At 37.3% G+C, this 24,502-nt stretch overlaps 1 protein-coding gene across 13 annotated transcripts in view; it reads left to right on the plus strand.

Annotated features, from left to right (window-relative positions):
• EMSY (EMSY transcriptional repressor, BRCA2 interacting) overlaps window positions 1-24,502 on the plus strand; it is an 81,281-nt gene that overhangs the window by 53,134 nt on the left and 3,645 nt on the right. For 6 of the 13 annotated variants that reach the window (XM_027083444.1, XM_027083442.1, XM_027083445.1 and 3 more), the window contains 8 exons: window positions 2,152-2,325; window positions 4,272-4,470; window positions 12,369-12,533; window positions 14,251-14,406; window positions 15,482-15,523; window positions 18,211-18,362; window positions 20,337-20,900; window positions 21,868-22,368. In XM_027083444.1, coding sequence (XP_026939245.1) covers window positions 2,152-2,325; window positions 4,272-4,470; window positions 12,369-12,533; window positions 14,251-14,406; window positions 15,482-15,523; window positions 18,211-18,362; window positions 20,337-20,900; window positions 21,868-22,368 — 1,953 coding nt within the window. Of the gene's footprint in view, window positions 1-2,151; window positions 2,326-4,271; window positions 4,471-12,368; window positions 12,534-14,250; window positions 14,407-15,481; window positions 15,524-18,210; window positions 18,363-20,336; window positions 21,285-21,867; window positions 22,369-23,560; window positions 23,772-24,502 lie in introns of those variants that run through there. The other 7 variants (XM_027083446.1, XM_027083454.1, XR_003428071.1 and 4 more) reach the window with 6 other exon arrangements.

Genomic DNA, 24,502 nt, shown 5'->3' on the forward strand with positions numbered 1-24,502 from the left:
AGATACCAGTCTAGTATTTCGCCTAGGCTAGGCAAAGAGAAATATTTGGGACTAAGACTAAATTAATGACAATGATTTGTTACTTTCATTTTTACGTCTTTGAGCTAGTGAAAAAAAAATCAAATAAATAACAGATTCATTTATAGTTCTGAAGGCAGTTGTTAAGAGGTTAAGAGATTTGGAGTTAGCCAAACCTAGGCTTTGTCTCTGAGTATCATAATTGTTTGACTTTGGCTAACTTATTCGACTTCTCTCATCCTTAATTTCCTCATTTGTACGTTGGGGATGATGATCTCTACCAGTGAATTTGTTGAGTAACTAACTGGTAGCTGTTGAAAGTGCTTAGAACAGTGCCTGGCACATAGGAAGTCCTCAATAATTTTTTTTTCTTACTGTTATTACTCTTTGTACTTAACTATCTAGGTTTGGTAGTGTCCCTACTTTGCTAGAAAAAAAATGCTATACTTCATTGTAGTTGATCTCTAGTAGCTTCCTAGGCATCACAGTCTTTACAATGTTGGTAGGGGTCTAGTATTAGATTTTTTCATCACGTGGGAAAACATAGATTGTTCCTTGCCTTAGTTCACATAGTAAGCCAAAAGTAAAGCCAGGATTAGAATTCAGATTTTCAGAATGCTTTATCTTTTGGTTTGTAATTTCATGGAACTTGATATTAAAAGAGGGGAGTGCCATGTACTCTAGGTCCTATGGTCACATAGATCTAAGAATAGTGTGTGTGAGTACTAGCTGCTATATACATCTAATAGCAACAGTTTGACACAGGAAATGATAGTCAAACAAGCAGATCAGAGTATAAGACCATCAGCTTAAACACATATGTACATGTACCTGTACTCATAACTTGCTTACCTGTGTATGCGTAAACACACACACACACACACCAGAAGAGCTTTTTCAAAAAATAGCCTGCTAGTTGGTTTTGATTGGTTTTGAATGGTCTTTAATTATACTTGGACAGGCCCCATTGAGCTACTTAATAGAAGGGCATGCCCACTTGCAAACTGGCAGCTCTTGGCAAATGAACTAGAGCTCTTTCCAGAGATGCTGCTGTGAAGGGTGTACATGTATTAAAATAAGTAATCACATGATTGGCAGACACTCCATGTTTCCCTTAGATAACTGCGGCAGATATTTAAACATGTGAATTTTGTAATCATTTAGCTCTAAATTCACAGAGTGATTACCTTTTTGCCCGCTCACCTGGGTGCTTTGTTTTTACTGGCTGCTAAGTTTAGATGGCCACACATTTAGGTGATGATGACTAAAAAGAAAAACTGATAAGGTGAAAAAATTTCAGATCCTTTACTTTTTATGGATTTTAATTTTTAAAATTTTAATAGTTTAGTAAAATGACTGTATTTGAATTTAATTTAGTTAAGCTCAAGTATTGACTCCATAACTGACCAGAAAATGGTACTTAAGAATAAAGCAGATGAAAATGGTGAAAAGTTAATGGGCTTAAACTATCTAGTTAATAGACTAAAGTGATATTAGTAACATGCTGACGTGGGAGAAGTCCTATGTTTTTTCTTTGTATTTTCCCATGTAACCTCAGAAAGAATGTTAATATCTCTGCTGATTTCATCTTTTGCCCATACTGTTTCACAGAGGCCTTCTGCTATATATCCTTATAATTTCATGTTTGGGGAACTGAGGTAGTTTATTTTGTATGTGAACATTTAGCTATTGGTAAAATGCACAGTAATTTTTTTATTACACATATGTTCATTTCAGATAAACGTCAATAAAGATGAATGTTGGGGGGACAAGACCTATAGTCCCAACACTTAGAGATAACCATTGTTAGCATTTTAGTATATATTCTTCTATAATTTTTGACTCTTATTTTATGTACATATTCTATGAATGAGACAGTATAATAAGTATTCTTACATAAGGTGATTTTTTAAATTCACTCACCAAGAAGTATTTAATGCCTTCATAGGACAGAAGGTTGGTCAGAGGACTTCTGAGATCATTTCAACTAGATCTAAGATTTTTGATCACCTGGAAACATTGTACTTTGTTGCAGAGTTTACAGCCCTTTACCCATCATCCTGGTAAAACCTTTCTGTGATTTTCAGTGAAAAAATGCATATAAATCTCATATATTTACTGACTTCAATTTAGGGAGAAAAGACTATTCAGACGGTACCAACAGGAGCAAAGCCAGCTATTATCACTGCTACAAGACCCATCACCAAAATGATTGTAACTCAGCCAAAAGGAATAGGTTCCACAGTTCAACCAGCAGCTAAAATCATCCCAACAAAAATTGTTTATGGGCAGCAAGGGAAAACACAGGTATGCTAAGATATGGTGATTTTTCTTGACTCTGGTATATTTCAAATTCCTAGAAAAGATGAGTAATATTTAAAGAATCAGATTATTAAAAGTTATGATTGAATGTGTATAATCATCTGTTTTCAAAATAGTACTTTTCAGTACTTAAAAAAATATACATCTTAAATATTTGTGTCATGTCATGAGCAAAGCTTAGAGAACAGAATCCCCTTGGAGGACTTCCCTGGTGGCGCGGTGGATGAGAATCCACCTGCCAGCGCAGGGGACACGGGTTTGATCCCTGGTCTGGGAAGATCCCACAGGCCGCAGAGCAACTGAGCCCGTGTGCCACAACTACTGAGCCTGCGCTCTAGAGCCCGTGAGCCACAACTACTGAAGCCGGTGCCCCACAATAAGAGAAGCCATTGCAAGTAGAAGCCCACGCACCATAACGAGAGTGGCCTCCGCTCGCCACAACTAGAGAAAGCCTGTGCACAACAACGAAGACGCAACACAGCCAAAAAAATAAATAAAATTAAATCTTTGAAAAAAAAAAAAAAGAATCCCCTTGGAATGAAATTTGCTGAAGGTATATATTGTTTTTTGAGAAGAAGATGGTTGAGGGATGATGGTTATTCATAATCTCTCAAAAGTATTTTTTATAAGCTTATATGGCCTTTGAAAGCACTTTGGATATTATAAAATTTGATTTACTTGAAACCTAAATAATGGAGAAGCTGAAGATCCATTCATTTTTCAACAAGTAAACGATAAGGGAGCTTTTCTGGAGATTTGTCTGGGAAACTGAGGCTCAGGATTTAATCCTGTGTTGCTGGGCTACTGTTTATTTTGCAGGTACTTTACTTTTCTGAGAATATCAAAGGAATCGATGTCAGCTTTGGTTGAGAAATGCTATCCTAAAATTTTTGTAAAAGCTACTAATTTACCTATAAACTAATAATTTGCCTTTAGAATCAGTTCCCTCAGTATTATAGCCAAATAGTTTACATATCTAAACAATAAGTTTTGTGATTTTCTAATAAGTTCAAATTGCCTTTAAATTTCAACTGTAACAGTTTCATTTGCTCTATCATCTAAGTCATAACCCATGTTTTCATTCTTGAATTTTTGGAAATGGTGACTTAAAGAGTCTGAAAAGGTTTAGAAACTTATATATGGGAGAAATAAAAAATAATTGTGGTGAAATAATATTTTTATTCCATGTACCCAATTGAAGTTAACTCCCAGAGTCCAGATTTTGAAGTGGAATGGTTCACTGTGAAACTTTTCTCCCATTTCACTTGTTGTAGTGTCTGTGGTTTTGACCTTTGCCAAGAGTTGATCTATCGCATGTTCCTTATCGATTGTAATAGTTGTCTAAATTAGTGTTCCTCTGGGGATTTCTTCAAAGATGACTTAGGTCCTTAGCAATTTTACTTTGTGCAGTTGTGTTAATTAGGAATTTCATTTGGTTGCTAAAGAAAAGAAACCTGAAGAACAGTGGCTTAAACAAATTAGGGTTTTATTTTTATTATGTTGATAAATATTCAGAGGAAGGAAATCCTGGACTGTTATTGTGACTCAAAAATTCCCCTGGGAATCTAGGCTCCTTGTGTCTTTCTGTTCTGCCATCCTTAGTTTGTGACTATCTTTCTACTGTATAGCCTACAGACTGTAAAATGACTCCTGAAGTCATTACAGGCAAGAAAAAACAGGGTCAAAGGCTCTTGTTAGAATCATAGCTGTTGTAATGTAGCATGTACCGCTTGAAATTTTGTATGTGGCCTGCTATAATTTGTTCATAGATTGAATTAGTCTTTGATGAACAGTGCTGTGCCCAAAGTATAATAAATGTACAGAGCACTGTTTTCTGTGTCAGGAAAATATTTGTTTCATCATGACCTAGAAGTTAAGCATTTTTTAAATGCTCTAAATTTATACTGGTTGTATTTTTGCTTGTGTTCTAGGTTCTTATTAAACCTAAACCAGTGACGTTTCAAGCTACAGTTGTTAGTGAACAAACAAGGCAGCTGGTCACGGAAACATTACAGCAAGCATCCAGGGTGGCAGAGGCTGGTAATTCATCTATTCAGGAGGGAAAAGAAGAACCACAGAGTTATACAGATAGTAGTTCCTCTTCTACGGAGTCCTCCCAAAGTTCCCAAGGTAAGATCCATTTTACTTCTGATTTATGTAATTACTGCTGACATAGTGCCCTAGTCCTAAAATAGTTGAATCTAGGGATCTCAAATAAACATGTATGCTTTGACTTGTTAGTTCTTTTGATTTTATTGTCTTTTGTTTGATATGTAATCAGTGAGCTGAAGTTTTGTTTTTGGTAAGGCTTATTACCATTCTTTCCTGCCTGGCATATGTTCATCAAGTAATAGGTAAATTTTAGATGATGATTTTGGCAGGTAGGTATTATCAAACTGGATAGAGCTGTGATTCCTTCTGTTTGCTTTGAGTAAGTAGGAGAAGTATGCAAGAAAGTGAATATACCTTTTGAAATGGTTGTTGCTGAATCTTGAGAAAGGATCAAGGTGGTCAGAGATGGGGCCATAAGTGGGCTGTAAGTGGGTGATCATACATTGCAGTTTGCATGGGACAAGTCTTAGTTTATTTCTGTTCTAGAATAATTATTAATAGCATTCGCTTTCACTCTCAAAAGTGTTCCAGTTTAATGATAATTATATGGTTGTCCTAATTATAAGGAAGGTGCTATGAAGCCAGACTCCATAATAGGGAAAATCATTATCCTTAGTGCTATTTTAATTATGTTGTTCTAGGAAGTCATTTGAAATAGACTCATGATCATAAGCTTTGAGACTTTCTACAAATCTAGTACCCATGTCTGTCAGTTACCTTAACCACCCATATTGTCAGGTAGTATATTTATACCTGTACTTAGAAGCTCTGATATATCCAAACAAAACTGTTCATCTTCTCTTGATCATTCCTCACTCACTCCGTTTCCTCCTCCTCACCTCTCCATTATTGTCTCTGGAATGCTTTCTTGGCACCTTCACTTTTCTAATACAGCTTCTTCATATTGTGCAGGAATTATTATTTTAACTCTTCAGTGGAATCTTCCTAGATTAGTCTTACTAATGGTTCACATTGCTGATTATTCCATTAATTCAATTTGACATTTATTTATTAGTTTATATTATGTATTAAACTTCATGAGAAAGCTTCATGAAGGAGGTAGCATTTGAAATGGTCTTTGAAAACTCATCAGTTAAAAATTAAAATGTTGATTTTAACAAACAGACAATATGGCACTCATTTTAGAAAATGGATAATTTTCTTCTGCATATTATCAATAATAGTAATATTTTCTGAATCAATTTGCTAAGATTTAATTTATTATTCTATATTGATTATGAATCAGTTTATGTCTAGTTATAGTAAGATGATGCTTATTCTCTATTTCTTTTAGACTTACTGATTTGATATGTATAGATTCCATTCTTAGTTTAACTCATCAGATGTTTTTTTTCCTCTTTTATTTTTAAGTCTGTAGTTATTTGAATAATACCAGCCTTTTTTTTTCCCTTGAGAAATATTTTCATAGTGGGCCAGTAAAATGTTTAGGTTATGAATTGGTGCTGAAATGGGGACCTGAACAGTAGATGTCTGTGTATACATAATCTCAGGTTATCTTTTGAAATTGCTAGTTTTTTCCCAAGAGAGCTATAAGCCAATCATTACTTCCCTAACATGCCATTTCATTAGTGAGCCTTCAATTTTCATTCTAAGAAAGGGACAAAAATTTGGCTATTTTTGGAACTGATTGAGTGTAAAGTTTTCTGCTCTTTGATCTGTTATTATATATGGCCTCATTTATTTTTGTTGTTTATCTTTCATTGCATATTACTTCTTTTTAAAATATTCTGTAATACAGAAAAAATTCACCATTCAAAGTAGGTATATGTAATATAGTTGCCTATAAAGCCAGTTTTTATAGTCTGCGTTTACTCCTCTCACCATATCCTTGTATAGTTCCTTAGTACATTCTCACAAAGACAAGGGACTGGGAATACATATGCTATGATTTAAGAGAAAGGGATAAAGGGCTTTTTTGGGGTTTTTTGGGGGTTTTTTTGGCCACACCTCAGGGCACGTGGGATCTTAGCTCCTCGACCAGGGATCAAACCCACGCCCCCTGCCGTGGAAATGCAGAATCTTAACCACTGGACCGCCAGGGAAAGGGATAAAGGTTTTGATCAGTCTAAGACTTATGTTTGGTTTTCAAGGTATAAGAGGGTCATACTTAACGGGGAATAGAAGCACTATATAAGAGTCCATTCTTTCTTTATATCGCTTTTGTAGTTTTTAGTGCACCTCTTTTTAGTAACTTTTAATGTAATTTCAAACTTACAAAAAGTTGCAAGAAGATTAAAAAGAACTCCTGTGGGCTTCCCTGGTGGCGCAGTGGTTGAGAGTCCGCCTGCCAATGCAAGGGACACGGGTTCGTGCCCCGGTCTGGGAGGATCCCACATGCTGCGGAGCGGCTGGGCCCGTGAGCCATGGCCGCTGAGCCTGTGCATCTGGAGCCTGTGCTCCGCAATGGGAGAGGCCACAACAGTGAGAGGCCCATGTACCGAAAAAAAAAAAAACTCCTGTGTATATTCTTTACCTAGATTCACCACTTATTTATATTTTGCCCTATTTGCTTTGTTGTTGATTCTCTTTCTGTCCTCCCTGTGTCTATAATTTTTAAAGTTTTTAACCATTTGAGAGCAAGTTGTAGATATTATGTCCTTTACCTCTAAATACTTACATTTGTAGGTTTATATTTCTTAAGGGTTAGTCTGTTCATAACTAAAATACAGTTATCAAAATCAAGACATATGAAGTTACAGTTCTGTAATCTACAATCCACTCAAATGTCATCAGCTGTCCAATCATGTTCTTTGAAGTTTTACCACCACCCGCCCCCCCCCCACCAGTCCACAATCCAAATTAGGATCATGCATTACATTTAGTTGCATTTAATTGTCATGGCTCTTTTTTCCCCTTAAATTTGGATAATCCTCCAGCCTTTCTTTGTGTTTCTTGATCTTGACATTTTTGAAGGAAATAATCAGTTACTTTGTAGAATAGTCTTCAATTTGGTATTGTCTGATGTTTCTTTATCGTTTGATTCAGCAGGAATTCCACAGATGTGATATATCCTTAGCTTTGTCTTATCAGGAGGCACTGATGTCAGTTTGTCCCAATATTGATGACGTTAATGTCGATCTCTTGGTTAATTAAGATGATGTCTTCCCGTTTTTTTTGCATTATGAAGTTACCATATTTCCCTCTGAGATTAATGGTAATTTATGGGAGATGCTTTGAGACTATATAAATATCATATTCCTCATAAAACATTTATCTACTAGTTTAAGCATCCATTGATAATTTTCTAAAGCCCATTATTTGTTAGATAGTTGGCATTCTACTGTAGTAATGAATCAACTTTGCTTGACTTCATATCCTTTTTCTGGTGACTTCCTTTACACAAGTCTTAGAATAAGGATGTCTTTTATGCCAAGGAATTTCTTGATTCTACTTGTGGTTTCGAAACTTTCCCCACCATTCCCCACCCGCAAGGAGGAGCAATTTAGGCCTTATACCTTATTTCTTTCTTCTTTTTTTTTTTTTATACCTTATTTCTGAACTATCTCCTCACAGTCTAGAATAGAGACCTTCACCTTCACCTTGTTGTGGCACTTTCCTTGATCACCCTAGGAGGGTTCATCACTCCTTCTATATACTACGCTTCCGAAGTTGCTTTGTACTACCAGCTATTTTATCATTGATCATTTTATTTTGTACTTTTTTTTGTTTGTTTAATATAATTATTTTCCTTTCCACTAGGCTACTAGCTTCTCAAAGGCAAGGATCATATTCATCTCTATATATTCAATAATTAGCGAAGAGGTTAGCTAGCTCTAAGTAGACACCCAGTAAAAGTCCCTGAATGAACAAACAGCAGAACAGCAACCATAATAACTGTGATACGGAGTTAAACTTCAGCCTTATAAACTAATTTCTGTTGCCTGAGTCCAAAACATTTTTTCCTTTTTGGCGTTTCCCCTAACCTAGTGGGTGGGCCTTTTAAGCTGTATACCCCTGAAGTATTTTTACATACTGATAGCTAGATGACCAACCCTAATAGTTCAAGGTCATACTTGCCTAGATCAATTACTGAAGATTGGACCGTATGCCTTCCACAGCGCCTGAGCTTTCCTTCCTATTTGGATCTTCTTATTTTCCCTTTCTCACTTGGGAATAGGGTTATTGGGCTTATTGGGTTATAGATTTTTTTTAAAAAAGAAAGAAAAAATGTTAAAAGTTTTCTTTATTTATATTCTCTTTATTTCCAAAAGGTTTTAAGGTAGATGAGCTAGAATATAAGATTATGTGAAGTAAAATGGAAGAGAAAAAGGAGACAAAACCAAGAGTAAGGATTTAAGATGGAACATGGCATGAGGCAAATATAAAAATGCATCCTGTAAAGACATTGCTTTAAGTAGGCCACAACTTGGTTTCTAGGATGGTTTTTCCAGAAGCTTCATGATCTTGGTAGGTCATGGTGAGGGTGAGGAATAAATCGAGGTTAAGCAAAACATACTTATTGCAGAACTTTTCAGAGCCATTATATGCTAATATATGTTGTGAAAGATGAAGGATATAATGTAAAATGCCCCCAACTTTTTTGACCATGGAACCCTTCTTTTGCAGAACATCTTTTTTAAAAAAAATTATTTATTTACTTTTGGCTGTGTTGGGTCTGTTGCTGCTCACGGGCTTTCTCTAGTTGCGATGAGTGGGAGCTACTCTTCATTGTGGTGCGCACGCTTCTCATCGTAGTGGCTTTTCTTGTGGCGGAGTACGGGCTGTAGGCATGCGGGTTCAGTAGTTGTGGCTCGTGGGCTCTAGAGCACAGGGGCAGCAGTTGTGGCGCAGGGGCTTAGTTGCTCTGCGGCATGTGGGATCTTCCCGGACCAGGGCTCGAACCCGTGTCCCCTGCATCGGCAGGCAGATTCTTAATCACTGCGCCATCTTGAGGAATTAATGTTCTCTGGAACATGTGGGGCAAAGCTGTATAAGCAGTTAAATACTGTGAAGACCTTGGGCTTTATGACAGTACTTCAGAGGGAAGGTACCTATTACATCATGGAAGGGATATAGACATCTTGGGTTTAGTTTAGAAGAGATGGTTTAGATGCATAAGGCATCTGGGAATCATTTTATATGAAGAATGGTAGGTGGAGAAAGGACATTTATCATGGAGAAGAGAAGATGAAAATTGGGTGGGGTTGTGGGGGACACGGAACTGTTGTCAGTTATCTTGAGGACTGTGACATGGAAGAGGGAAAAGAATTGGTCTTTGGTAGGTACATGGACAGAACTAGAACCATTGAGTAGCAATCAGAAGACCTGTTTCCACTCTATATAAGAAAATTTTCTAATTGTCCTAACAGTGCAAAGATGGAAAGAAACTGTCTTAGAAAACAGTGAGTTCTGTGGTGTGGGATCCCTAGATTGTTAGGGATATTTTGAAGATTTTAGCATAGGATTGTTGATAGTATTACTTGATGATAGTTGATGATATCATCATCTATCAATGATCATACTATCATTGATGATAGTATACTTTTAGATTGTCTTTTCTAGCTGAGAGATCTTATGATTCTTTGCAAATGTGATATAGACTTTTTATTGTAAAGACATAGGAGACATTCTTCCATAGAGATGCCTGAATCTGCCTTTGAATATAGCAATACAGTGTTTATCTCTAGTACCTAACATGTAGTAGATGCCCAATAAATATTTGTTAAATGACCTGTGGGGAAAGATATCTGAGGGTCAGTAGGCCATCATCCTCAAGAGACATAGGAAAGTCTAGATGGATGCACACTGCATAATCAAATGGAACTGTTAGATCAGGCTCCTGGTGTCTCAGTCATTGCAGTCTGACCCCAGCATCAGACTTGGTAGGCAGTAGATTTATCTAGTCTAAGCATAAGCCAAAAGTAGAGAGGTAAATCACTCAAGGAATGTTTTTCACATTTAGGTTCACACCCTCATTCTGTGTCACAGCATTTGGGGTTGCTGCATTGGTGCTTTGTATGGTCAGCTACACTTTCTGAGTATGGGCAGAAAGAGAAAGACCAATCTCCCCAGTCCCTATGGGATGATGTTATGTGGGGTGATGTCTCTGACAGGTGGTCCCATGTGGAAATTTGTTCTCCTTTTCCAGTCTTATTCTACCTTATCTCTCTACCGGTGCAGTTTTTGCTTTCTTCTGGGTATTCAGTGTGTGTATTTTACAGAGTTGGGTTGCAAAGTCATTCTTTGCCTATAGGTCCTCTCACCTAGCCGGGGGTACTTATAGCATCATGAGAAATTCTTAAAATTGAGAACTTAGTTTATATAAAACTAATGATTCCCTAATATAATCAGTTCTCTTAAGTTTAAATTCTATATATCAACTTAGAATGAGTAAAGAAAAACTGTTATATGCCTCATGTGGCATTTGATATTACTACGGGATATTGTCCTTCAGTCATCTAGATTTTTTTTGAAAGTTTAATGGAAATTATACATCCCTGGTGTGGTATATATTCTACCTAGTGTTTAGAGGCTAGGGTGGGGAGCGGAAATACAATTTGTTAATGGTAAATAAAAATTCCAGATATTTTGTATATTGATTTTGTTTTCTTTAGGAAGACAGTTTTTTTGTTTTTTTAAGAGTCATTCCCTCCCCCCCCCCCCCCCGCTTTACCTTTTTGGACAACTTTGTGGTTTTTGAAAATACAAAGTTCATAGAAGGTTGAACTTAAGTTGTTTATTCTTGGTTTTAGGGCTGCATGAATTCTTTTCTGTGATGCTTTCACTGACCATTCCAATTCACAATAGTCTTTTTCTTTCTATATAGTTGCCCTATTTGCCCTAATCATTTGACTTTATCCCAAAATACAAAGCTATATGTATATCTTTATTTTATGTCTCCTCCATTATAATCTAAACTTGGGAGTAAGAGTCATGCTTTTATAGCCTGTATAATTTCCTGTGTGGTATCTTGGACCAAGGAGTTTAGGAACTTAACAATAGTCTAATACAACCTACTTATTCTGTAGACGGAAAACTCAATAAATAATTTGTTGTTTGATTTGATGTGTATTTAGTATTTACATGCATACTTATATAGCATGAATATAATACGCCTTGAGTTAGGGCTATAATTTATTTGGAAACTAACAAAAAGGCTTAGAACTTTTCAACCCACAACAACAAAATAAAACACTTCTATTGTCCTTCATAGTTTATAAAGCTCTTTTATGTACGTCATTTCATTTTATCCTTAGAAATCCTGTGAGGTAGAGAGGTAATTTTAGTGTTGCCATTTTAGAAATAATGATACTAAGACCCAGAGAATTAACTTGCTGATAATTGGTAGAGCTAGGACTGTAACATAAGCCTTTGAACTCCAAATGTTATACGTGTCATATCATGCTACTTCTAGATCATTTATCCATTCTTGTTGTCATGGACAGGATTTCCTTTCAGTAACTCAGCCATCCAATAAGTGTTCACTGAATGCTCAGGTTATAATACAGAACACATTTTTAGGTGCACTGGGGAAAACAAGACTCATACAGCGTTTTGTTCTTACTGTACACAAACATGCACCCACCCACACAAACGCACACCTATTTATTATAGCAATTATAACATTGAATTGTAATTTGTCTCTTTACATGTCTGTCTCTCCAACCAGATTGTGTGCTTCTTGAGCATCCTTTGATTATTCTGTGAGCTCCTTTATATCCTCAGTGCCAAATGTTGACTCAGGCACATGGGTGCCTAGTCTGTTGAATCAGTGAGTGAATGAATAAGTGAATACAGACATGAAAGACATTATGCCCTCTGGGGGCTTACAGTCTTCTTGGGGAGATAAAGCATGAAGTTTATAGTAAAACAAAGATTAAAAAAAAAAACAAATTGTTTTTTTTTAAGAGAAACTTTGTTTATAGGGTTTTTTTTTTTTAACTAATATAAAACAGATTCCCAGCCTGTAGTTCATGTAATTGCTTCCCGGCGTCAGGATTGGTCAGAACATGAGATTGCAATGGAGACTAGCCCCACCATAATTTATCAGGATGTATCCAGTGAATCACAATCAGCTACTTCAACAATCAAAGCCCTGTTAGAACTCCAACAGACAACAGGTATGAATTCACATGCTCAATTGAATGAAGCATGTTTTCTCTAGAGATGGGTTGTGCTAAAATACTACTACTGTTATATTTTCTTTGTTATTATTTGAGCACATTTCCCCCCTCTGGACTTGTCTATAATCATTGGTGCAGTCTGTTTACTTGTCAGTTCATTAGGATGTTCACAGGAATACTGAAGGATAGACAGACTATAATCAGTAGAAAGAAGAAAAAAATGGCAGAGCTCTTTCTTCTCTGTCTCCTGCTTAAAATGGACAATCCTGTTGCCTTTTGTCACCAGAAAGGAGTAGGTCTATCAGTTCTAAGCACGGAGATAAATGCAGTACAGTTGCCAGTTCTATTCAAGAATAGTTAGGAGGCAGATTGGAGGGCCCCTGCCAACCTCCTTGATATTGATGGGGCAGTTTTGTGGTCCATTAATGGCCTTGCTAGCATTCTAATTTGTTTTTTTATCTTCATACTTCTTTGTGTAATTTAACAACTTGAGCTTCCATGCAAAGCTATTCTTATTTAACAAGATCCAATCAGTATTTCTAGTTACTAAATATCTTTGATAAGCTCTAGGCAAAACTGTGTTAGTTATACTGACTTTTTTATTATAATAGGTCAAATATTGTCAGAGTATTTAAGGGACCTTAGCGATGATCTCATCCAACCCTTTCATTATGGATAAATAAACCGAGACCTAGAGAGGTTACCCAGTTGGTTAGTGGCAGAGTGAGAGTCCATGTCTTTTGATTCCTAGTTCAATGTCCTCTCTATTTGTGGGGTGACTTTTGTATTCCTTTGGTTTTGTTTTGCTTTCTTTGTTTAAATGATTATCTTGATTTTGTTACATTATATGCTTGGTGAGAATAATCTGAATGATCATTCAGTGTACTTAATTACTGGTTACTATTTGTTTGTAACATCCACTCTACACTACCCAAAGAATACTAGCTTTTATTGTAAGTCTTTGGTTAATCTTTCTATTGGTGTTATTTTTGGCTTTAGGCATTTCCTCAGCTCCTTATCTTTTACATACTCAGCTATTTCCATTAAAGCCTTATAGAGGGTAGAAACCAAATGATTTTGTAGAAAAAGTGATAATATAGAAAGTTATTCTATCCATGGAAACCATTCTTGACTCCAGACCATTCCATTGACATTTTTGCAGTAACAGAGAGGCCATATTTTCCTGACACTGAAAATTTTTATTCTTTAAGAGTCACTAAAAATATTGTAACATTTCTTTGGAGATTATCTTGAATTTTTAATAGATCAAATTAAACTGGTCACTATTCACTGTGTTGTGCTCTTCTGGGCAGGTGTGCCCTAGAGCAAATCATGCTGTGTACTGCTTACTCACCCTTTGTTTTCAGGTTGGTGAACTCCACAATACCAGGTACTGCCTTGAAGAAGGGCAAAGGAAATGTTCTAAGGGGAGTATGTACAGGGGAAACAGATGCAATTGTTTGGCCTAGTGATAATAGGGGCGGATTTTAGTCTGATTGCATATGAGTTCTTGCTAGGCTACTGGGTATGGTTGCACAAGTTGTGCACTCTACAGCCATACATAGCAGTCTGCTTTTTTGTTTTCAATTCACTGACTCCTTAGTTACTGCCCATGTGGCACCCCAGAGGTCTTGTTCATTATTCCCGAGAACAACTCTGGTTTTAGTACTTGTTTGTAATAAAAGTTAATTTTTCCCCTGACTTTTTTATACAGTAAAGGAAAAATTGGAATCTAAACCAAGACAACCCACTATTGACTTGAGTCAAATGGCAGTGCCTATTCAGATGACCCAGGAAAAGAGACATTCTCCTGAGAGTCCATCAATTGCCGTGGTAGAGTCCGAACTAGTTGCTGAATACATCACTACTGGTAGGTGTCCTCTTAAAAAGCAGTATTAAGGTAGGAGAGCTACATTTCTGGATTTCATGAGATGGTTGTTTTGGGGAGAATATATTTTTTATATTTCTAGATCTCTTCCAGTTTTCTCTGAGAGCAAATTCACATTGTCCTTGGGATTTACCCTGTCTTTAATGACCAGGGGGAAAAAATCAATAGGTTGTTAGAAAGTTTGCTAGTAATATAAAACTGCAAGTTGGCCATAAATAACATCTGTGAACATAGGGCAATAGTTGCAGTGAGAGGATAGAATATCTTTTATATAAGAATAAATATTCATATGCATCTGGATTTTTTAGTTTTGGGGAAGGGGAGGTGGGTCAAGGGAGAAATAAGGTATAAAAGCCTCTTTCTTTTTTTAAATGTAAAGAAAATGTAAAGAAAAAAATGTGGAAAATTTAAAAAATTTTTTTAAATATAAAGAAAAAAATGTGGAAAATTTTAAATCCCTGTAAATACTTAGGAGTTCTGGTGGAAAGCACATTAGGTATTTGTTTAAAATGTGGTCTGGCAGCAAAACACTATTGAGGTTTTTGGATGGCATATGTAGAGAAGTGGAGCAGGAAGGATAATAGATTCTTTCATATTCTGGTGAGACCACACCTGGAATACTGCTTTCTGTTTTGGACACTTCATTACCTTGAGATTTGAAATAGTTCAGAGGTAGCAATGTGAATAATTAGGGGTTAGGAGAGATAATTTATGAGGCAGTATGTAAAGAACACCTGTCTTACGTTTTCTTTAGCAGTGATTAAAAAAGAACATAAAGTTACAAATATTTGAAGGATGTAAATAACAAAGTGGAAAAGGAATTCTTTGGTATCATTTTAGGAGATATTTTTAAGATTAATGGGTTAAAATTGCCTAAAGGGAAAATCCAATTAAAGATTATGGAAAGCCATCTAGTATCTTTCTTTAGAGCTATTTAGCAAAAAGCAGAGCATAGTATGTTGGGGAAATCAATAATAACCTCTGGGGATAGACTAGATTATCAAACAGTAAATAGATGAAAAGACCTATGATTTCTTCCCTTACTTATCCTTTTCAGAACGCACTGATGAGGGGACAGAGGTTGCTTTTCCCCTTCTAGGTAAGTGGTGTGCATCCATTTGTAGTATAACCTAAGGTAAAATATGATTGTTTGAGGGGGAACCACTTAAATGGATGCGCTCTACTCTGATCTGGTAGAGGAAAGGTAAGCTCTACTCAGTGAAAGGGAGAGAGACTTTCCTTTTGCAGAATACTAGGATTCTTTCTCAGAATTGACATTGGAAAAATGAGTTGTTTAAAGAAATAAGTGACTGTTTTATGGTGTTTACATGGCCCAGTTAAGGTCACTTCAGCTGTTTTCCAAATATGCACTCTGTGACCTCCCTTCCATAATCTCCTCCCATCATATATATCCTCAGCCTCACTGAGTTTTTTCTTTGACTTCAAAGCCAGCTTCTTGGCCCTGGCCTCTTGTATCATCCTGCAGTGGATATTATTTTTCTCTAACTTTTCTGCACTCTGGGGAATTACTATGAAGAGATTTATAGTGTCTTGAATGAGGATTATTTTTAAATGGTTTTAGCTGATCATCTATTAAATCCATTTCATTTCTTAATAAATTTAATGTAATAATTATGAAGATTAGTGTGGGCAACAGAAATCTGCCATATAATCTGATAATTTCATCAGAAATTATACTTATGTACTATTTATTTTTCAAATGTCATTCATTTCTGATGATGCTTACATCAGTAAAAAACTTCATTGATTTGCTTGCTTAATTTTAATATTATTAGTATGATTTGTTTTTTCTCTTTTTCAGTTATATTATAAATGATTCAATACTTATTTTAATATAAACCTTTTTTCAGTTTGATTGAACACATATGAAAGATTTTATTAACACATATAATTTAAAATGTACATGTAAAGCATATTGTGAAATACAGTAAGATACTGTAGTACATTTATAAAAGAATACTGCTGGTGCTACCTATAACCTCATATCACATGTAGGCATATGTATAGCAACAATAGAAAAACTGCATTTGTGAATTTAGATAGAATACGTTATAAAAATAAAGCTTGTTTATATTTCACTGGCTAGTTTTAAAGTTCTGTACTATAACACATAAATGACACTTTTACACTGATTTTTGTAGTGTTCATCTTACCCTTGGTCACTCCACTATGACTTTTTAAAGTATGGAACCACTACTACTTGAAATTGTAGATCAAGATATATGAGAATTAGAACCACGGATTATTGAGAGAGTTTTGATACTCTCAAAATCCTTAGCTAATTTTACAGATTTGTTTTAATCTGTTCCTGATTCAAAAAGTTGGTTTCCTAGTGACCATAAGCATTTTTAAAGGTCTGTAGAATAAGAAGTGATAATTGTTTATACTGTTTAAAAAGTTGAAATTGAGAAGACCTCCCTGGTGGCACAGTGGTTGAGAATCCGCCTGCCAATGCAGGGGACACGGGTTCGAGCCCTGGACCAGGAAGATCCCACGTCGTGGAGCAACTAAGGCCATGCGCCAGAACTACTGAGCCCGCACGCCAGAACTACTGAGCCCACACGCCACAACTACTGAAGCCTGCGTGCCTAGAGCCCGTGCTCCGTAACAAGAGAAGCCATAGCAATGAGAAGCCCACGCACTTCAACAGAGTAGCCCCCGCTCGTCACAACTAGAGAAAGCCTGCATACAGCAACCAAGACCCAACGCAGCCAAAAATAAATACATTTAAAAAAGAAAAAAAAAGTTGAAATTGAGGCTGATTAAAAATGGTAGTTTGGCATCAACATAGATGTATCGTTTTACATCTATATATAAATGTAAATATAAATGTATAGTTTACTCCATGGGACCTTGTAGCAAGAGACTAAGAGGTGGGGTTGTTTCCTAAACTATACTCTCACTCATTTGTGTCAGATGAGCTAAATTTGAATAGATGAAAGAAAGAACACTGACTTTTCTGTTATTTTGTTAACTTTATATTTTAGTACTTAACAATTTAAGGACAATTTTCAATTCATTACTTCATTTGGTCCTCTTCTAAAAAATAAGTTTTTATCCCAATAAAAAAACAAAAATAAAACAAACACAAATAAAACCTCTAAATTTTAGAGGTTAATAACATAGAGTTTAAGTGACCTCTTCAAATTCACATAGCTGGTTGGTGGCAGAGCGGGACAGAATCCAGTTGTGACTCTTGGTCCAGTTCTCTTTCTGCAGTATCACCTTGACCTCTTACATCTTTAGGATATGAGACAGTGTCACTTTATATATAAAGGAGTGAATGCTTCTGGTTTTTGTATTGCATCTGGAACGGGGACCAAGAGATTAAAGAACTTGTACTGTCTCACTGTCCTTAAAGATATTAGTCTGGGATTTGATTGCAGAAACTGATTGTTGTTTTGTTACCTTAATGGGGTAAAGGTCACTGGAGAAAGAGTGCAACTCACAAGAGGATATAACTTTAAGGGATTTGTTCCTCCTTTGTGATAATAGTTTTCACAGTGCTTCCACATACATTTCTCATCTCATCCTTCTAATAGCTCTGTTATTCCCGTTTTACAGATGAGGACACAGAGTCTCAGAGAAGCTAAGTGACTTTTTCAGAGTCACACAGCTCATAAGTGGGCAGACTCTGGTCTTCTGCCTCCTAGTACCACACTTTCTCTCTGTGATGCAATCTCACAGACATTTGTTTCAAATGACTGCTGGTTACAGATGCTGTGGTGATTTCTAGAGAAATATCATCACCTTCTCTATTTTCAGTCAGCCATCGCTCCCAGCCCCAGCAGCCCTCCCAGCCTCAGCGGACCCTCCTCCAACACGTGGCTCAGTCACAGACTGCAACACAGACTTCGGTGGTGGTGAAGTCCATCCCAGCATCTTCCCCTGGAGCAATCACCCACATCATGCAGCAGGTTGTATCTCTTCTTTTTCCTCCTACCTTCTGTAACTGCCTCCTTCCTGAAATAAGGTTTAGTTTCATCTCCTTTTATAAGAGGGGAAATAACTGAGTTGAGGAGTGTTTGTATATAGTTCTTTCATCTGTGAGGAGTAAGGGAAATGAACTGAGAGTCTTAACACCAGAAAGTAATTAAGAAATAGTATTCTTGGATCTTCTGTGAACTCTTAACATTTCAAAAGGGTGAGGCTATCTAGATGAATCTATGACATCAGAATTGGTCACTGTTTCTATGTGTTTTATTGTTATGGAAGGATTTATCACTGAGGTAAGATTTTCAGATGAAACAGAATTTGGCTTGTTTAGCTGTTTGTTGCTGTTGCTGGGTTTTTCATTTGTTTTACTCTTTGCTTTTATAATGAATCCTTATGGAAACATTAAGTAGGTAAATAAATATTTGACTTCTTTCGTTTTTTAACATATTTATTGAATATTTTACTTCTTTTACTGTATGTGATCAGTTGAGGAAGAGACTCACAGGAAGGAGAATGAATTAGTATGAAACAGAAAATCTGGTACCAAGGGTAATGGGGAAAAGGAAAAAATATATTGATGACATTGATTTTGTGCCAGATACTGTGCTTTGAGCTTTAAATACTTTAACTTGTTTAATTCTTGGTATGATCCTGCAAGGTGGGTGAATTATCTCTCTTACAAATGAGGAAACTCATGCTCATAGAAATTAAATAACCTATTCTGGGTGGCAGAGCCAGGATTTAAACCCAAAGCATCCTGCCTCTATTATAAAGTTATATCATAAATATCAGATTTAAGCATGACTTATTATTAGTAGCCACATAAATTATCATTACTCAGCTGGTAGAGGTTGACCCTAATTACAGGCAAACTACCGTAAAGGCAGTGAAGAAATTGTTGAATTAAAAACCTATATGCGTAAGGTCATTATGAGATAGGGCAGGGTTTCAGTTGAATCTCAAAGTTTTAAAGTTTAGAGTAGATGTGTAGCCTTTGACAAGGCAGTGGGAAGGATGGGGTTGGGGTGGATCTTCTGTCAGTGAGGGAAGCCAGATGGCCAGAGGTTTTGCTGGGTGTCCGCTCTCAGCCTGGAGTCTGGCCCTCGTCTGGCTGTCCTGACATTGACCTTCCTCAAGACACCCAGAGAGGCCGGACAGCTGGCCCTAACCATGTCACTCAAGATCGCTGCCTCCTCCCAACACTGTTATAACTGACACCAGGCCATCTCCCTTTCTACTGATAGGAACACTCTTGTCCCCTCCCCGGTCTCCTTCCCTCCTGGGAGCCAGGTCTCTGGGGAGCCATTGCCTGGTGGGCCTAGAACCCAAGCAAAGAGCGAGGAGGGCTGGGGCAGCGAGCAGTTCATGCAGACCTTGGCGTGAAGCCTGACGAACCGTCTCCACTCGGAGCCGAGAGGCCCTCTGTGGGGACTGGGATGGGCACGGCCTTCAGATAACGCCTACCTCTGGACCGTGCTGGGTGGATGGGCACACGGCCAAAGTGGGCTTCTCTGAACCTTGGCTTTTCTCTGGCTGCCTCACTCCTGGGTTGCTGCGTTCTTCCTTTGGACAGGTGAAGAGCTCTGATGACCAGGCTGGAGAGCTGTGTCCTGAGCCAGGGAGCCTTTTCTTTTTCTGTGTCGTGCTGTGCTTGCAGGGCATCCTTATTTCTCTTACCTATAAGTTCTGGGCCCTCTAGGACTTTGCTTATTGCAGTGAGTTTGGCCAGTTTTTGCAGTACTTAATGTTGAAGTACTAAGAGTTGAAATTGTAAGAGTCTCAATCTAAGGCCCCCTTTAGGTTTAGAAACCTTGGGGTTTTTTGGTCTTTTTAGGTTCTCCCTTCTGAAATTTTTTTGAATGATTCTTGTAATCAAGTCTTTTCCAATTTGAGGAAAATGTAGCAATATAGGTGTTTTTCTTATTTCATTCTTACTTTGTGCCTTTTTTACTTAGGCATTAAGCAGTCACACTGCTTTTACCAAACACAGCGAGGAACTTGGAACTGAGGAGGGCGAGGTTGAAGAGATGGACACTTTAGACCCTCAGACAGGTCTGTTTTATCGATCTGCCCTGACTCAGTCACAGTCAGCTAAACAGCAGAAACTTAGCCAGCCACAGCTGGAACAGACTCAGCTGCAAGTGAAAACTCTGCAGTGCTTCCAGACTAAACAGAAGCAGACCATCCACCTGCAGGCAGACCAGCTCCAGCACAAACTCCCGCAAATGCCCCAGCTTTCCATCAGGCATCAAAAACTCACCCCTCTCCAGCAAGAACAAGCACAGCCCAAGCCAGATGTACAGCACACACAGCATCCCATGGTGGCCAAAGACAGGCAGCTTCCTACCTTAATGGCACAGCCCCCACAAACTGTAGTACAGGTGCTTGCAGTGAAAACCACGCAGCAGCTCCCCAAACTGCAGCAGGCTCCGAACCAACCAAAAATCTACGTGCAGCCCCAAACCCCCCAGAGCCAAATGCCGCTCCCAGCCTCGTCAGAGAAACAGCCGGCAAGCCAGGTAACGGAATATTGATAGCATGCAAAGTTAAACTTCTCTGTTCACGGAAAAAATGAGAACATCACGGCCCTATCGTGATTAGCAGTGCATTCTCCTGGCAAGAGGAAACTCAAAAGCCTCATTACACTGGTATTACTTTACCCCATCAGAAGGTTGACATTAGGGAAGAAATGCACGCGTTAATATAGGAAGAAAAAAAAGCATAGCGCTCAGAACTTGATTTTCCAGGCAGTTTTTAATGAAATAACTTCAGCATTGATCAACAGTGCCTAGAAGCGATATCCCTAAATTATTTTTAATTTTTAGGTATAAAATATTTATTTCCATGCCTGTAAACTCTATTTCTGTGGCAATAATGCTAAGTAAAATATAGTCTTTTAAGGAGCTTCATTGACCATCTTCCTTTGTAGTTTTACATCATCACGATTTGGTTAATAAATTTATCTTCTAGATTTATCTTCTAGATTTTGGAGGAATTATCTGTGAATATTGAAAAAAAATTATATTATGGAAAATCAGTGGCTTTGAAGTGATGTATGTGTGTATTATAAATACATATATATAGAATATGTTTGTATAAATGTATTTTGAAGCAGAAGATTGAAAAAAAACCCTACTTTTTATTTTAAAAAGCTGAAGATTATATGAAATAACTTGAGATCGGTTGAAGGTATACTGTGTGGGGATGTAAATCCCAAAGGAAAACAAGGCTGCTGTGACTTTTTTTTCCTTTACTGTTATGAACCTTGGCTGGCTGAACAAAGGTTCTTTTGACCCCTCCTCTTTTACTAGGTTTCTGACAAGTAATCAGATACTTTCCCATCAGCCCTCTTCTTAAAACACCGAGCTTCAAAATATCTTCCTAGTATACCGCACGAATGTTTCTTTTGCCATATTGTCTGGGGTGTTTGATAGGTTTTCTCAAAGATATGTAGCTGTAACACACACAACCCCAATTTGTTTTCAGGTGGAGCAGCCAGTTATAACCCAAGGATCCTCTGTTACAAAGATAACTTTTGAGGGGCGCCAGCCTCCCACAGTTACAAAGATAACTGGTGGCAGTTCTGTGCCTAAGTTGACATCACCAGTTACAAGCATATCTCCCATTCAGGCCTCTGAGAAGACAGCAGTGTCAGACATTTTGAAAATGTCTTTGATGGAAGCTCAGATTGATACAAATGTAGAGCATATGGTAGTGGATCCCCCAAAGAAGGCTCTTGCCACTAGTATGCTCACTGGTGAAGCAGGATCATTACCCTCCACCCATGTGGTGGTGGCAGGGATGGCGAATTCCACTCCCCAGCAACAGAAATGTAGAGAGTCCTGTTCAAGTCCATCTGCTGTTGGCCCTCCCCTAACGACAAGGAAAATCGATGCACCAGGAGTGCCTACGACAGGCCAGTTCATGCGTATTCAGAATGTAGTCCAAAAGAAAGCTGAAGAGAGCCCAGCAGAAATTATCATCCAGGTAAGAATCGGAAGGAACACCAGAAATCTTGAGCATATTGGGGGTTGTGGGTTTGGTGTGTTTTGGGATGTCATAGGAAAAGTCAAGCCAAAATGGGAAAGAGATTTATCTTTGAGATGGCATATGACAAACTTGGTTTACTACCTGTTACAAATTTATACTTATTTTCTGAAACAAAATCCTAGAAAATTGATAGATATTGTCACAACAGCACACCTTAGAGGCAGTCAAGGGCCCTGGGCCCATGTGTCTGCGTGATTCATAGATGCAAGCCACACTTGCCAGTGTTGACTCAACAAGTCAACCTACAAGATCAGCAACTTCCCAGGTCAAACTTTGGACTCCCCAGTCTTTGCCCAAAGAATATAAGTAGTTTGTACTTCTGGGATGTAACTGGATTGTACTCCTATTTCAAGTTAGTTTCAGGAACCCTTTCCTTGCAGAAACACAGTTCTTGATCCAAATTTATGGTTTTCAGGACAATAAAACCTTAATTAACTGAAATGTCTGGAGAAACATGTTGTAAGAGAATGTTTCTTAGTAATTTAATTTTATGTCTAACCTGGGATTAACCGTAAAGCTTTGCTTTTTATTTCAATCATCGTGTTATTGAAAAATCTTATTATGGTTACTGTCCTGCCCTGGTAAGTACAGGCTAGTGAACATGATGGATTATTCATTGACAGTAGATCTAACTATGCCTCACATTCCCTTCATTTTAAAACTCATCTGTCATCTTGTATAACAGGTCCAGACTGAAAAGTTACACTGGGTCCAGAGTAGCTTTTAGAAGTTGTGTTTTATTTCCCTCTCTCCTTGCAAGGTATCAGGTTGTTCTCTTGACATTTATTGTTTTTGCTTGGAAGGTGTCAGAGCAGCACATTTTAGTTAATTGAGAATTTGGATGTATTGAAATGTGGATAGTCTAGTATTTACCGTAGACTCACTATTGTGTGACTTAGGTGTTCCTATAGTAAATTTTGCCTTTCCTGCGATGCCAAGCCATGAGAGAATGCAAATTGACCAATATTAATCCAAATATGATTTAACTTAATATGGGGGAAATGCTTAAATGCAAATAGATCTGGCCATTAAATTATTCAAATAATTTGTTCCTTCCTGTCAGAACAAATGTTAGTGAACTAAATAATCCTTGACCAAAGGATTTGTTACGTTTTCTTTCCACCTGCAGAGGTAGGGTTTGGTGAAAAAGGAAGTTTCCTGGCTTTGCCATTCACTGTGTGACTTTGGGCAAGACTACTTAACCTCACTGTGCCTTCGTTTCCTCATCAGTAAAATGGGAGTAAGGAATGCCTACTTTACACGATTGACATAAGGATTACACAAAATTGAGATGAAGCACCTAGCACAGTACCTGGCTTGTAGTGATTGCCCAATAAATGGTAGCTATTACTATTTTTACTAAAATTTACTGTGGCTCCTGGGAGTTTAAATTGGTATACTCACTAAACTGAAAATAATTTTGAATAACTTATTTAGAAATTATTTTCTGTACTTTGTGAAAAGGGGTGAAAATGTAATTTGCTTCATGTATCAAGGATGATAGCTAATGAGTGGGTTCTCTACAAGAATATCAACTAACTTTTAGCATGTACCATATGCTGGGTTGCTGTGCCAGAGGGAAGAGCAGCATAGTGATTAAGAACCAAGCTTTTGGAGTCAGAAATGCCTAGATTTGAATCTCACCTGTACTCCTTAACCACATTGTGGCTTGGAGCAACAGAGTTAACCTCTGTTCCTGTGATGAAATGGAAACAATAACACTTAACTCACAGGGTTGTTTTGAGGATTGAGAAAATGTATATAAAGCAGCTGGTTAAGTGTCTGATACAGAGTAATACTCAATAAGGATAGCTCCTGTTATTATAATCATCACTAATATACTGTTAGAACATTTTCAGGTCTCACTAGTTATGTTTAGCTTTGACCCAAAGTATTGATTTTTACTGATTTAGTAAAGAACCTATTGACATGAGTGAAGGAAGTCTGCAGAAGTTCTTTGATTCCTTAAAAACTATTCTGTAAAAATTCAACATGTTTAATATTAAACGCTTTGTAGACAGATAATCTGTATTTCATTTATTCATTCATTCATTCATTCCACATGTATTAT

This window comes from Aethalodelphis obliquidens, unplaced genomic scaffold (genome assembly GCF_003676395.1).
Source record: "Aethalodelphis obliquidens isolate GAN/ISIS:26980383/991018 unplaced genomic scaffold, ASM367639v1 scaffold50, whole genome shotgun sequence".
Lineage (NCBI taxonomy): Eukaryota > Metazoa > Chordata > Mammalia > Artiodactyla > Delphinidae > Aethalodelphis > Aethalodelphis obliquidens.